Raw genomic sequence first — 15616 nt, forward strand, 5'->3', positions numbered from 1 at the left:
AAAAGTGTGTGTGTATATATATGTATATATATACACACACACTTTTTTTTTTAATGTTTATTTATTTTTGAGAGACAGAGACGGAGTTTGAGCAGGGGAGGGGCAGAGAGCGAGGGAGACACAGAATCCGAAGCAGGCTCCAGGCTCCCAGCTATCAGCACAGTGCCCGATGTGGGACTCAAGCCCACGAACCGTGAGATCATGACCTGAGCCACAGTCGGTCCTTAACCAACTGAGTCACTCAGGCGCCCCGACAATCTGCCTTTCTGAACCAGATGTGTCTGTGTAGTTAATTCTCATTCATCAGCACATGATACCGACTACTCACTATATGTAAGGCATGGTGCCAGGCACTTTCATCACAAAGGCACTGGTTTCTTTTGCATAGAGGAGCAGGAGCCCTAATACCCTTCGTACCCAAGTCTCTACCCCAATAATTGAATACTGATCTTAAAAAGCAAAAAACCCTGAAAACCTTTTACAGATTAATTCTGTATCTATACCAAATTAAGAGTAAATGAATAAGAAGCCCAAGAGAAGGGCCTGGTTAATAAATGACACAGATTTAATGTCATGCAAATGAAATAAGAGGAAACAAGCAAGATTTTTAATAATAAAAAATGTTGCGATGCCCTTTTCTAAAATAACCATTGTGGTCTCTCAAATGGGAGGGCAAAAGGTTTTGAATCCCCCACACAATGCTCAAGCTTAATTATTCCCTTTCAGGTCTACACTCTACATGGAGTACTATTCAGTTTATCTTAATGTTCCTTTTCAACTCCTCGTTTTTGGTCTTAGGATTTTACCTCACTTCAGTACCAAAGGAATACACCAGGAGTTGACGTTTTCTGCAAAAGGCCAGGTAGTAAATATTTTAGACCTTGTCGGACACGGCCCTGTTTGAGTTCTTTAACACTTCTGTGGCAGGAAAGCAGCCATCATGCGTAAATAAATGGGTTTTGCTGTATTCCAATAAAACTTATTTACAGAATAAGCCGGGGGCCAGATCTGGCCCATGGGTCACAGTGTGTGGACTCATGCAATAAACCATTATCCTCCTACAATTTATGTTTTTATTAAAGGATACTTACATTGCTCACACCAAATACTGAGATTTTATGAAATAAGCCAATCATGTTTTTGGATGATGGAATTATGTCTCTGTCCTGCTTGGTGTTATACATAAGGACTAAAAAGAGGTACTAAAAATACAAGCAAATTTGAGCTGTCCATTTGAATAGCTGAACCTCATCCCATCCATAGAAAACAATGACAATTAAACACACAAAGATACTCCTTTTTACGTCCTCAACGATTTATAGCTAAAGAGATAACTTATAGGTTTAATGAAGAGCTGTAAACAAATTCTTACTATGGGTTTGACACAACAGTTTTAGATAATATTAATTTAATTTCTTCATGACTTGTACCAAAAAAATCTCTCGGCAAACTTTCTCCCGTTGAGTTCTTGTAGAAACATCAGAGTAACTATTCTGAATCTCAACCGGTGAGTTCACAGAGAATGACTTCAGAATGTAGTTGGTAAAATGGCTTGCAGCACAGTGCAAGCATCTTAAATCTCAGGAAAACAGCATGTGTTTAATGACTACCATGGCTCTAAAGGACAGGACACTTGGTCCTGGGTGGACATAGTTTCACAAACTGTCCCCATACAGGAGCATGATAAATGGACTCCCAAGAAGTAAGAGCACTTTTGAAAGATTTATGAACCTAAGAACTAAATGAAGAACTTCCTCTTAACGTAGTAAAGTGTTACTTTAAGTATTGCAAAGAACAGAAAGCAGACATCTGGTAGCCTTGTGTCATGTCAGGAATATCCAATACTTGTACAACTGACTCGAAGATCAAAGGGTGCTACTTTCCCATTCATTCAACTTTCATTTAGTGGGCAAGTTAAATTCCTGTATATGAGAGTTGGGAGTTTTTGGGTCGTAACAAAGTAAGGAGGAACCTGGGTGGAGGCCAAAAATTCCTTGAGTTGAGGAGATGAAGCGGAGAGTCCACGGAGGTCGAAGTAGCTTAAACTTGGACAGAGCACTGAAAGGAGAGAACTGGTCAGAGACAGAATCTTGGAAGTCTTCAGAAGGTCCCTCTTGAGAATTTGGCAGAATACAGTGTATGGATGTGAGGAAACTACCCAAGGCCAGGAAAAACAAATGCCTGAAAGAAATAAAAAATAAAGAGTGCCTAGCGCTCCCATAGGGCCTAGAACTATAAAATTGTAAGCACACTGTTCTTTCAATTGTTTCTAGCAGACAAACTAGAAAAAAAAAATAAATAAAAACCAAAACAAAAAGCAGCCTTCATAATTCAGAGGCACAGGTAGAGTATTCAGAAGGCTGTTGCTGTATTGGTGAGGCAAAAGTAGCCCTAGAATAAATGCTGCTCTGGTCCCATCCTACAAAGCAAGAGCTGAAAGATCAAACTCTTCCTAAGAAACTTAACTGCCTCTCAGAACAAAACTGAAGAATATTTACAGAAATACAAAAGTGTCCAGCACCCAATAATGACTACCATCCAACCGAAGATTACCTGGCTTCCAAGAAAGCATGAACATATGACCATAATGACATTAGGAGAAAAATCAATCAATCAAAACTGACCTAAAACCAACACAAATGGTAGAACCAGCTGATAAGACATAAAAAAAGTTAATGTGACTGCATTCCACATGTTAAAAAAGCTAAGTGGAGGGAGCAGTGATTTAAACTGATAGATTCAACAAGTTCAATGAATCCCAAACACAAGAAAACCTGGAGAAAACTGTAATAAGGCACATCACAATCTAATTGCTCAAAATCACTGATAGAAAAATCTCCAAAGCTAGTGGGGGTGGGTGGAGGAATATGTGGCAGAGAAATAAAACTGAGATCCCTCATTTTTAATAATACAACCAGAAGACAGTACAGCAGCATCTTTTTAAAACTGAAAGAAAGTAAATTATCAAGCTAGAATTTCATACCCAGCAAAAATAGCTTTCAAAATCCAAAGGCAAATAGACTTTTCCCACAATATAAAAGCTAAAGGAATTTTTTTTAACCGTGGACTCACAATAGAAGAAATATTAAAGGAAGACCTTCAAACAGAAGGAAATGATGCCAGCTGGAAATATGGATCTACACAAATGAATTAAGTGTATCAAAAATGGTAACTACATGGCAAATATGTGACTTCTTCCCCCCTTATATTTAAATCTCTGTAAAAGACAAATGACTAAACAAAAATAGTAAACTATATTGTGGAATTTATAACATAGGTATAAGTAAAATGCAGAATACTAGCATATTCTAGCATACTAGCATACTAGCGAGAAGGGAAGAAATGGAACTGTATTATCATAAGGTAAGTGGTATAATCTTAAGCATACCTAAAGAATGAGTAGGGGTAAGTGCAGAGAGCCAAGAACAGCCAAAACAACTTTGAAGAGAAGAACAAGGTCGACAGACTTGCCCTATCAGATATCCAGACTTGTATGCTAAAACTACAGTAATGAGTGAAATGTGTACTGGCAAAGGGATAGGCAAATAGACCAAGAGAACAGAACAGGAAACCCAGAAACAATTCCACATGTACCTGGAAATGTCATGTATTACAAATGGAGCACTGCAGGTTGCTGGAAAGGATGACTTTTTTGTTTGTTTTATGTTTTTGGTTTTTTATTGAAGTCCAGTTGGCACACACCACAACATTAGTTTCCGGTGTACAACACAGTGATTCAGCAACCCCATTCATTCTGCTATGCTCACCACAAGTGTAGATACCAAAGAATGACTATTTCACAAATGGTGCCAGGACAATTGTTTATCTGAGAAGAAAAATAAATAAAAGTGGATCCCTACCTCAAACCACACACAAAATTCAACTTCAGATCTAAATGAAGGGACCAAACTTTACAGTGATGAGAAGAAACAAAGGAAATATTTGGCTTTGATTTTTTCTTAAACAAGAAAGAGACACACAAATAATACATGTGAAAAACTGCATTAAAATTGACTCTGGTCATCAGAAGACCACAATAAAGTCAAGCCACGGGTTATGAGAAGATATGTGTGATGCACACAGCCTCCTAAGAATTATTATCCAAAAAAGATACAGGATTAGAAACTGGTAGGAAAAAGGAATATAACCCGAGCAAAATAGAAGATAAGAAGAGGCAATTCCCAAAAGAGGGCACTAAATGGTCAAAATAGTAAAAGATATAATCGGGGAAATGTAAATTTAAAATAAATAATCTTTTCACACTCATCAGATTGGCAAAAAATTGCAAAGTCTGAAAATACCAGGTGTTGCAAATATGCAAAACTGTTGTATCTTGCTAGTGCACAGTGGGGCTGGGGCTGTAAACCCCCTGGAAAAAGTTTTATCCGTACTTAGTGAAAACCATCAACCCCTCAGCATGCACCACAAACTCCTGCACATATGCACAAGGAAGCATAAACAAGAATTGTACCAGGCTATAGTTACTGGCATCGATGAATCACACAAATTCTGAGCAAAACAAAACAAAACAAACAAAAACAAAAAAAACACCACAGAATGAACATGGTGTCCTTACATAAAGTTTTAAAACAGTTAAGACCTTATTAAATAGCATTAGGGTACTACATATATGAGTATACACACACAAGCCATACACAGAAAAGTATGTGAGAAACAGGAAATACAGAGAAAAAAGAGAAAAAGCAATTGGGGAGGAAACAAAAATCTTCAACTGCATTTACTGATGTTACCACACGATGCTATTCTTTCTATCCTTTGTATCTGAAATGTTTCACATAGTTGATTTTAAAAAACAAGTAGGAGTCAGCTGGCAAGACAGAATTATGGGTATGTGACCAAGCACCTGGAGGGTAATCTGGCAATATTATTAACATTTTAAACACGTAAACACCTTTTGACCCACAACCGTACTTCAGGAAATCAATTCATCCTAGAGAAATACTAAAAACATGCAGAGAGAGACACACATGAGGACGTTTGTTATAGCATTATATTTAACGGGGGGGGGGGGGGGGGATTAAAAAAAAAAAAAAAAAAAAAGGAAAAACAAAAAATGGTTTTTTTTGTTAAAGAGGGGGGGGGGGGGGGGGGGGGGGGGGAGGACTTAAAAAAACAACAACAACAACAGCAACAACCCTAAATGTCTATTGTCCATTAACAGGGGGATGGTTAGGTAAACCATTCTATATTATATACACCCACACTGCAGAACATTATGAGGCCACAGTATTCTACAGTGAGGTCCACCTTTGGCTTTATCTAGTAAGAAAAAAAAAAAAAAAAGCAAGTCAGAACTGTATTTGCAGTATGGTCTCCAAAAACAGCCACTGTTGACAGATACATAGAGAAGGCCTCGAGGGAAGTCTGTCGGTGATGAGGAAGATAAAGGGTGGAGGAAGGCAGGGCCCTCTACTGATGGAAGGTATGTCAGAATACAGTGTCTCTGTAATTCATTTTAAATTCGTGAAAACAGAATACAAACAAAACAAACACATGTTAAGAACACAATAAGAGCCTAGGCACCAAAGAAATTATGAGAAATCAGAGGAACCGGAAGTTAAAGGTAGGAAGAGTGGGGCCAGCTAGGCCAGAAGTTCTTAGATGGTGGGCTCCTGGGGGCTAGGGTGCAGGGGGCCTCCATGGAGAATGGCAAAGGACAAAGGTCAATGAAAGAATGAATGGATGCCAGGAAGGAAGGAAGGAAGGAAGGAAGGGAGCCTTCAGCTTTTAGAATTATTGGCTGTTTCTATAGTATCAATCCTCTACACATTCCCTGTAGTTTGGTAACTCCCAAATTTTTAGAAAGGAAAACTAAAATTTATCCAGTGCTTACTGTGTACTTTCATATACAGTTGACCTCTGAACAAAATGGTTGGGGCACTGACCTGTTATACAGTCAAAAATTGCATATTAACTTCTGACTCCCCCAAAACTTTACCTACCAATAGCCTACTGTTGACCAGAAGCCTTAATGATGGCGTAAACAGTTGATCAGCACGTATTTTGTATATCATGTGTATTATGTACTATACTGTGACAATAAAGTAAGCTATAGAACAGAAAATGTTATTAAGAAAATCATAAAGAAGAGAAAGTACATTTAACAGTGCCATACTATATTGAAAAAAACCCATATAAGAGTTGACCTGCACAGGGTCAACTGTAGATTATTTTAATTACAGAAAAGTGGGTCCTCTAACAAACCTTTAACTTGTTAAGATGATAATGTCTTTGTACTAAAAAAAAAAAATCAATGTATAGGTGAAGGATATTAAAAGGTACAAACTTCCAGTTACAAAATAAATTTAAGTCCTGAGGATGAAAAGTTTTAATGAAAAAAAAATTAATGTAAACATAGTGACATCAATCCTCAGATACAGACTATTCAGAAGCATATTTCACATAGCGTCTTGGTAACTGGAGGACTGAGAACAGTCTCTTCATCTACTGGTGTGAGTGATACTTGGTTTTCATAGCTGGTGTCGCTGGGGTCAGCGAGTCCCCACCAATCATCCCAGCGAGTTCACTGCTCTCACTGGGGCTCTTCCTTGTGGGATCACTGAAGAGCAAAACAACTGTGGAAAATCTGACTTAGAACCCCAATTCATGTGACCCTCAACAAGGTAAATAAAGGATTAAGCAGCTCTGGAGGTGGGAGAATCACCCCCAAACACCCAGACTGGGGCAGATGATGGACCCTCCATTATCTCCATTGTTTTTCTCCCAATAACTTCCAGAGAAGCATCCTAGAGCCCTGTTTCCAGGAAACAGAATACTAAAAAAGCAGTAGCTACACATAGAAGCAAATTTTGCCCCTTTGTCATGGAGGGTTTTACCAACAGGCCTATGACCCTGAGGTTGAGAAATCTCCCAGAGTTTGAAGGATAGAATGGAGTCCCAGGCAGGTGAATACGGTTACACTGATAAGATACGTGTTGGCCCTAAGATGAGACTTCAACTGTCGTAAAACTGAGGAGTAGAAATTTACCTCCAAAAGGGACCACCCATGAGCTTTCTCAAGTGGAGGAAACAGAATGGGTCCAGGAGGAGGGTTCGGAGAGGAGCCAGACCAGGCCAGGTAGGTAGGCAGGGGGGCTCATGGGCTGTGTTGGCTTCAGTGAGTCCTGCTCTAGTAGGGACCGTTTCTGCTTGTTCTGGGATCTAAAGACCCCTCAACGTGGAGAACACACAGATGGACCCTCTTGATCTTTCTTTAATTTTTTTAAAATTTTATTTTTTTAACATTTATTTCTTTTTGAGAGAGATAGTGCACATGAGTGGGGGAAGGGCAGAGAGAGGGAGACAGAGGATCTGAAGCGGACTCCGTGCTGAGCGCAGAGCCCCATGCGGGGCTCGAGCTCACAAATGAGCCGGGAGATCATAACCTGAGCCGAAATCAAGAGTCGGCTACTTAACGGACTGAGACACCCAGGTGCTGCGACATCCTCTTGACGTAAGGGCAAAACAAGACCGCCATCAAAACAGAAGCTACCACTCTTTGAAAGGAGTCAAATTCCTCCACTTACATCCTGTGATTTTATGAGCCCCCAGGTTCTGATACAGAAATCGGGTGTTAACTCCCTGTTGGGCTAACCTGGGCAAGCATTCTGATAGAGATCATGACTCAGGAGCCTCTGACTTACCCACGGAAGGTTCAGGACAAGGTCTTGGCTTTTCTCTTTTTTTTCATGTTTATTTTTGAAAGACAGAGCATGAGTGGAGGAGGGGCAGAGAGAGAGGGAGACACAGAATCCGAAGCAGGCTCCAGGCTCTGAGCTGTCAGCACAGAGCCCGCCGTGGGGCTCGGACCCACAAACTGTGAGATCACGACATGAGCCGAAGTCGGACGCTCAACCTACTGAACCACCCAGGCACCCCGGCTATTTTCTACTTTATAATGAGCCACTACCTTTGAGGCAAAGAAGAAAAATCAGACTAGAAAGGCCTACAGCAGAGATTGTTACTGAATGTGTATGAAACCGTGTTCATTTTCCAAATGCATGTAAGAAGATCCTAAGAATACACTAGGAGTAAACGCTATGAAAAATGTAGGACGGAGTAGTGGTGATACAATAGCTCTGAAGATATACAAACTTTGGGATATTGAATTCAATGAACAAGTAGACAAAGGAAAGTGTTCTTTAAACGAGTTTTGAAAAAAAATGCTGGTCTAGTGCGATATAGGAAAGGGATGTTGATAATGCTAACCTTTAATAATAAAACCAAGAACAAACTATAAAGTTTATCAAGGACCGGACTTCATCCAGCAGCTCCACGATTACAGGAAAAGCAACAATTTGTCTGAATAAGATCTTAAGCTCACATGGAGCTCACGAGCTCTCTCGGGGGACACGAATGAGTGGTGCATACAGACAGGTGGCCACTCCAAAGCCTGCGTCCTTTTTTCACAAGCGCGTTTTTTCCTAGCCATTTACCTTTTCCAACTCTAGCCTATCTACCTTAGAATGGTTCTAGGCATCAGATGTTACCTCAACAGATACTTGTTAATAGGGCGACTAAACAGAGACATAAGGATCTCAAAAAGTACTCCACTTGAACCTGACGATTGGGAGAACAATTCCTCCCTAATCTGTACTTATTTCCAGATGTAGGCAAGGGATGGAGGTTTACGAAGGAGAGACTGTCTTCATCTCTGAAGCCACTATATACATAGGATTCTCCCACTGGTTCTCAACCTGGAAAGCTCACCTGTGGGCAAAGTGAATTCATAAACCTGAAATGCATTGCTTTCTTGATGAATAACCCTGAGCAAACTCAAAGGACGCCACGTGAGGGCTCACCTGAGAATCCATCTAGAGATTCCCATGGCCAGTGTTAACTATTTTGCAGTTGATCATCACCAATGCAAAATAAGTACCTACTTAGTAAAAAAAACAAAAACAAAAAAACCCACAAATACTTATCTGTGGGATAAATAAAACTTCAAGATCTCTACAGATCATCTGAAGCTTACATATCTGAGAACATTAGCTTTGTAAACTAAAACTAAGCAATCCAAAGAAAAAGCCCCGATAGTTTTATTAAACATGATTAATGAATCTGGTAATTACGTTGGCACTTTTCTCAACTAATGGACTGACAGACTTTTACAAAACTGATTTCTATTTGTACTCATACACTGATTGTATGGCTTACTAAAATGCATGCATGTGTAGACAGTCACTTCATAAAAATCAGGGAGCATAAGAGGCAGGACTCTTAGAATCAAGTTCCAACTTAGGAGAATGTTTTTTATGATGATACTCTCAGAGCGGTTTACAAAAGTGAACAAAATAAACTCTAGGAACAGATACATTAAAATGAGTGTTATTTCCACCCTGTTAGTATACAGTTCTTTTAGTCAGTTTGCAAACTAGAACTTAAAAACACTTTTTTAAACTGGCAGGCTGTAGAGTAATGGCAAGAAACTTTGGTCAAGACACAGAGCCTCCCTGGGTCTGTTTCCTCACACGTACAAAGTGAACAGAAGACCAGAAGAATCCCTGAGAGTCTCTGAAGCCTCACCCACCAGTAAGTTCACCTCTTTTGTTCATTTGTGTGTATAGCTTTGAGCAAGATGCCCCAGTGTGTAGTGACCAGCACCTGGAAAGTGTTAAGTTCACCAGACATATTTGACTTGATTTACAGTTACCAACACAAGGTAAGGGAAATATACTTCCAAACACCATCGTGGGGGCGCCTGGGTGGCTCAGTCAGTTAAGCATCTGACTTGGCTCAGGTCATGATCTCGCAGTTTGTGAGTTCAAGTCCCGCGCTGGGCTGTCTGCCGTTAGCACAGAGCCTGCTTCAGATCCTCTGTCTCTCTTTCTCTGTCCCTTCCCCACTCACGTGCTCTCTCTCTCTCTCAAAAATAAACATTCAAAAAAAAAATTAAAAAAAAACAACAACATCGTAGGATCCTAAGCAAAAATTTAATATCCAGAGTCTCTTGATTTGTGACTTTGTAGCCAAACACAAAGCTCCCTCCCCAGCTCCTTCAACTGTTCAACTTGAGGTGTGGCTAAGGCACATGCTTCCCCACCAGATCCTTCGGATCCTTCGTGAGCTCTTCCCTTGGGCTCCTAAGGGTTTGGTTCTAGAGCTGACTGGAGTTGTAAAAGGGATGAGAGAATTTCTTTCTGTCCCCACCCTATTACCACATGGTTTATGACCAAATGGCACCCTGGTCAAAAGCGTTTGGGACACCCTTGCCCCAGGGCCACCACGAAAGAACACTTACTTTATTACGAGCTGTGCCCTGTCTTCAGGGAAAGCAGGATGTTTAGAAAGTTTTGTACTCCATCCTTATCTCCCTTTTTAGCCGACTATGACTCCCTTCAAGGAAACTTGTGCAGCAGGGGGTCAGTTAATAAAATCATGGGGCTTCTAGGAGGCAGAGTTAACCACTGCTGTGGACAAAACACTATCTGATGGCAGAAAGGTGGGAAAAGGCCTAAAAAGGACGGTGGCTTAGATAGCAGATGCTTCTGGGGGTCAAAAGTTTCCAAAGGGGGTTCGAATCAACCTGCTAAATGCATCAAAGCAGAGCCACTGGGAAAGCCCGATGCTGACCCGGACCCCCTGTCACTGCCAACTGCTAACAAAATCAGCAAGTGTATTACAATGAAATACAGAGGATGCAGAGAGAAATGGGTTCTTTGGAAGATGAGAAAGTCACCCAAAGAGGAGGTGATTTAAGTTGCAAGCAAGCTGCAATTTCAACTACAGATTTCTCGTTCTGATTGCCTTTGTCATTTTTGGGACCACCTTCTCGCCTGCAGTATCTGCTCCTGGTTACAGTCCTTGTCACAAGTCCTGCTTTTCAAACTGGGAACGGACTGGGAAATTTTCAGCAGTCTGATGCCTGGGTCCCCGCCCTTGAGATACTGATTTAGGTGGATGGGTATGGTCTGTGTGGCAGGGTTCTTAAACGCTACCCAGCTGATTCTAAAGTCCAGCGGGTGTCAGAATCACAGCTGTAAGCTGAACCCTTCGGCCCAAAAGACGCTGCTGTTTATGGGAAGTCCGCCTTAACCTGCCAAATATGAATAAGCACAATTATGGTGTGGCCGACAGTCATCAGGGGTAAATATGTATTCTGTTCTGATATCAAATTATTTTTAAAGGCAGAGGGGCAAAGGACAAGAGGGAACAATGAGGCTTTTGTAGAGGTAAGACAAGTCTTCAATGCTCCAAGACTTCTTAGCATATTATAGAAACCAGTTTTGCTGGTTTTTTATTATAGGACAAAGGGAATCACTGACCCAATCGCAGAATTTTGGATGTCAGATGTTCGAGCCCAAAGTATTCCTGAGATATCTTTGGGACTTCTGGAAAAACCCAGGGGAGCTTTCTACTCAAAGAACACCACCGTCAAAGGACAGACGTGGTTTGGCGCGAGTCTTTACATGTTTCTGTATCAAGAAGATAAGGCCCAAACTCTATCCACCTAGAAGGCAGAACTACAGGGTTGTAATTTTCCATTAAGAGACTAAATATAACTTGTAAGGCCATGGCTTTCAAATTTGGGCAAGCTCAGAGTCCCCTGGAGGGCTCCTTACACGCCACCACACAGGGTCTCTGATCTGAGGGTGGAGGATGGGGATTCGCCTCTCTGATGAGCTCCCAGGCGCCGCAGAGGCTGCTGGCCTGGGAACCACACGGAGAACCCCCGTTTTCAAGGGCTCGTAAATGGCGTGATTCTTGAGTGGCATTAAGAAATGTTTCCGCCCTGCTTCAGGCTTTGTGACCAAGAGACAAATTACCTTGAGAAAATGAGGCCCTGTCTTAGGATCTCGAGATGCCAGGAGGCAAAATGTTATCATTCTCCTAAAGAGCAAGTTCCTCCTAGGAGGAGTTCGGTTAACTTTATTCATTCACTCATGAGTAAACGTCACCCTCGGAGGAGAAAGTGGAAGGGCTGCCTTAAAAGAGAAGGACCCAAACATTCTTTCCAGAAAATAATTCACCCATGGTTTGTTTCGCAAGGGAATACCGGCTATTTTTCACTTAGAAAATGTTTATAATGTGGCATTTAAGGGGAGGCAAAGGTGGGCTTTATAACTAAGTGGTTGGGGCCACTGAGTTATATCTGGAAAAAGAATAATGTCGAAGCCTACTTTACAAAACACAGGCTCAATCTCAAATGGAGCAAATCTTTAAATGTAAAAAAAAATACCCATAGAAGTTCTGCAAAAAACATACACGCAAGTTGGACAACTTCTCTATGTGTGTGCAGGAGGGGAATAGTGGAGAATACTTTCTTCTTTCCTTTTATTTTTTTGAGGTTTATTTATTTATTTTGAGAGACAGGGCGTGAGGTGGGGCAGAGAGGGAGGATCCCAAACAGGCTCTGCACCGTCAGCACGGAGCCTGACGCAGAGCCCGATGTGGGGCTTGAATCCACGAATGGGGAGTGCTTTCTAAGAGACTCAAAAGTCTGAAAGCCATAAAAGAAAAAAGTGGAAAAAACCTTGCTACATGAAAATTAATGTCTGTATGGGGTACACAAAACCTCAAAGACTAAGAAAATGACAAACTGAGAACAGCCTTTGGAGATCATATCATGGACTCAGAACTAATTAACCTCCCTATTATATAAAGAGCCCTACAAACCAATAAGAAAAAGGTCAACAAACCAATAGAAGAATAAGTACAAGAACATACAGTTTGCAAAAAAAACCAAAACAAATGCGCTTTAAATAGGAGATGCCCAACCTCACACTTTAAAAAAAAAAAAAAAAAAAGGAGGCACATTCAAACCATATCGATATTTTATTTTGCATATCAGATTGGCAAAAAACCAAATGGGTGATGACCTCCTCCGTTGGTGAGGCTCTCGTCGGCGGTGGTAGGAGTGCAAAAGGACACAGCCCTAAGGAAGGCAATCAACACCACTACAAATTCACACGCACACATCCTCTGGCCAAAATTCCACTCCATCCTGCAGTTAACTACAGAACACCTGCCCCTGTACGAACTGATACGCGTGCCACTTTGTTGGTAACAGGTGAAGGCTGAAAGAATCCAAGAGTCTGTTCATGGGAGACTGATTTAATAACCATGGCACATCCATACAACAGAATATAAAAAATAACAGGCAGTTCCGTATGTTCTGGAAACTCATTAAAGTCTATCATTAAATGTAAAAACGAGGTGGAGAATAATCTACAGCTATCTTTTCTAAGAAAAGACAAAAAATAAAAAATACATAATTTTTTGAATTTGCATGAACAGTGGAAGAATTCACAACAAGCTATGGGAAATGATGACCTATAAAGGTACCGGAGGACAGTGCTGGGGGGTGGGGGGTGGGAACAGGCTTGAGAGCAAGATTTTCAAGCGTACCTTCTTATAAAAGTTCCTTTATAATAGGTATTGAAATCAACTTGTCAACTATATCATAAAAGAGAAACTTTGGTGTACGTGAACTTTTTTTTTTTCTCTGCATGTTTGCAGCACAATTCAAAGCCACCGCGCGCGCACACACACACACACACACACACACACACATACACACACAGTAGTTAGTAAATACCAGTCAAGTGATAGGGCTTGGCCAAACTTATTGACCTCCAGGAGGCCAGACACTGGATGGCAAAGTCCACTCTACATGCAAGGGCTTTTCAGAACAGCATTTACTACAGCAGGCCTCTGGAGATCAAAGAAGCCAGGCTTTTAGTCTTACTGGATCATTCAATTTCTATAAATACCCTCTTGCAATTAAGCCAATGAATTTACATTTCTTTGGAGCCCATGCTTTTAAGTGAAGCTCAGATGTTAGCCCCAGAATGCTTTTCACTTTGTGGCACTTTCCTCCCCCCACCTTTGTTTTAATAAATAAGCAATCAACATCAGCGTCTGATTGTGGACTTCAGGAATATACAATTCCCCAGATCAGACAAGAAATACAATCCACCCTTCCCCCATGTCTCAAGCCTGTGTCTTATCTAACCCAAAGATGAGGCAACACCTTTAGATACTGTACAAAGTACACCACATGGGGCACACAAATTAGTCATAGTAATAACTGAGGGTTTTCGGTACCTCTATGTGTTCCAGAAGAGATGTCAGCTTTTACATATTTCCTAAAACATCATACTTTTAAAGTCATTCCCTATGTTTAGACTGTTATAGAAAATTTGCAAAAATGTAACATAAACCTTATATAAATGTGACAGTTTTTTTACACTTATTTTTAATTTTTTAATTATTTTTTTAATGTTTATTTCTGAGAGAGAGAGACAGAGCGTGAGCAGAGGAGGGGACAGAGAGGCGGGACGCAGAATCCGGAGCAGGCTCCAGGCTCTGAGCTGTCAGCACAGAGCTTGACTCGGGGCTTGAAGCCACGGACCGCGAGATCATGACCTGAGCCGATGTCCGATGCTCAACCGACGGAGCCACCCAGGCCCCACAAAAAATGCTTTTAAATAAAGACACACACACTTAACTTACTCTGGGCACATGCCAAGGCTCCAGAGTTATCAGTTCTATGATTGTCTGCCACAGACCAACAGAAGAAAACCGGTGCGCTGACCTCCCCTGTACCGATGCCTCTCGATGCCCGGGATTTCCAGAAGGACATCTGTCAGTGGGCCGGTAACATGCCAGTCTGCACTAGCTCCCTGGAGAGCCGATTATCATTCCTCTGGATGTGTTTCCAAGCCATGGTGTGTTTCTCGTGCACGGAATGCACTCATGACACAACCCAACCAAAAAAAGCCCACCACGCAAACTAGCTTTGCCCATCCTCTGCTCCGTTTAGCTAGAGTTACCACCTGGGATCCACCTGGAAAAAGGTAACGAGGAGGGACGAGTGAAAAACTTTTCCCATCAACCCTCAGGAATGACCCTGGAGTAAAATCCTAGCTAGCGTATCACCGGGAAGTCGAGTGGAAAAGACCCAGAGACAGAGCATCCAGAAGCACCAGTCCTCCAGTCCTCGACCTAACTCACTGTGTGACCCTGGGCAAGTCATGTCCCCTCCCCGGGCCTCCATCTGCTCAGCCCCGAGAGGCGGTGGTGGTACCCGAGGTCTCGCAAAGGTCTCTTCCGGCGGTGCAAACAGAGACCGGAGCTCGAGGGGCCTTGCTTCGGACAGCAGCCTCTGTCACTTGAAAACCCAGTGTAGTGGCAAGCATAAATTATGTCGATGACTGTGGGTTCTTCTGTGGGTGACTGCTGACAACGAATGGATGTGCTGTAACCCAACGTGTGCACAAAGTGACTTCGCAGCCTAATCCTTTAGATTTCCGGCTCCTGATTATACAGCAGTCTCGGCACAAGATGACATAATATAAAAAATAAATTCTCTATTTCCTCCTGTCCCCCCTATCCTTGGAGACCGGATCAGTGCAAATCACTCACGCTCTGGGGAAGGAAAAAAAAAAATCCCAGAAGATGGCTGTGGGTCTCAATCCGGTGCATTGGTGAACTGCCTCCGGGCCCTGTTTGAGTTCAGAGGCCCAAACACACAGAGCGGTAGCTTGGGGTTATGATTACATTTCTGTGCTGAGGGCTGGCGGTGGGTTGTCAGATACAAAGCAAAATGGCAAGACTTATTGGCTCTGCCTGTGTGTGTGTGTGTGTGTGTGTG

At 41.8% G+C, this 15616-nt stretch overlaps 1 protein-coding gene across 1 annotated transcript in view; it reads right to left on the reverse strand.

Moving 5' to 3' along the window:
• Positions 1–12963, reverse strand: part of E2F3 (E2F transcription factor 3) — a 36147-nt gene extending 23184 nt beyond the window's left edge. Inside the window, exon 1 of the mRNA XM_049611342.1 lies at positions 12840–12963. Coding sequence (XP_049467299.1) covers positions 12840–12963 — 124 coding nt within the window. The remainder of the gene's footprint in view (positions 1–12839) is intronic.
• Between the last annotated feature and the right edge of the window lie 2653 nt (positions 12964–15616).

The sequence above is a fragment of the Panthera uncia genome, assembly GCF_023721935.1.
Source record: "Panthera uncia isolate 11264 chromosome B2 unlocalized genomic scaffold, Puncia_PCG_1.0 HiC_scaffold_25, whole genome shotgun sequence".
Lineage (NCBI taxonomy): Eukaryota > Metazoa > Chordata > Mammalia > Carnivora > Felidae > Panthera > Panthera uncia.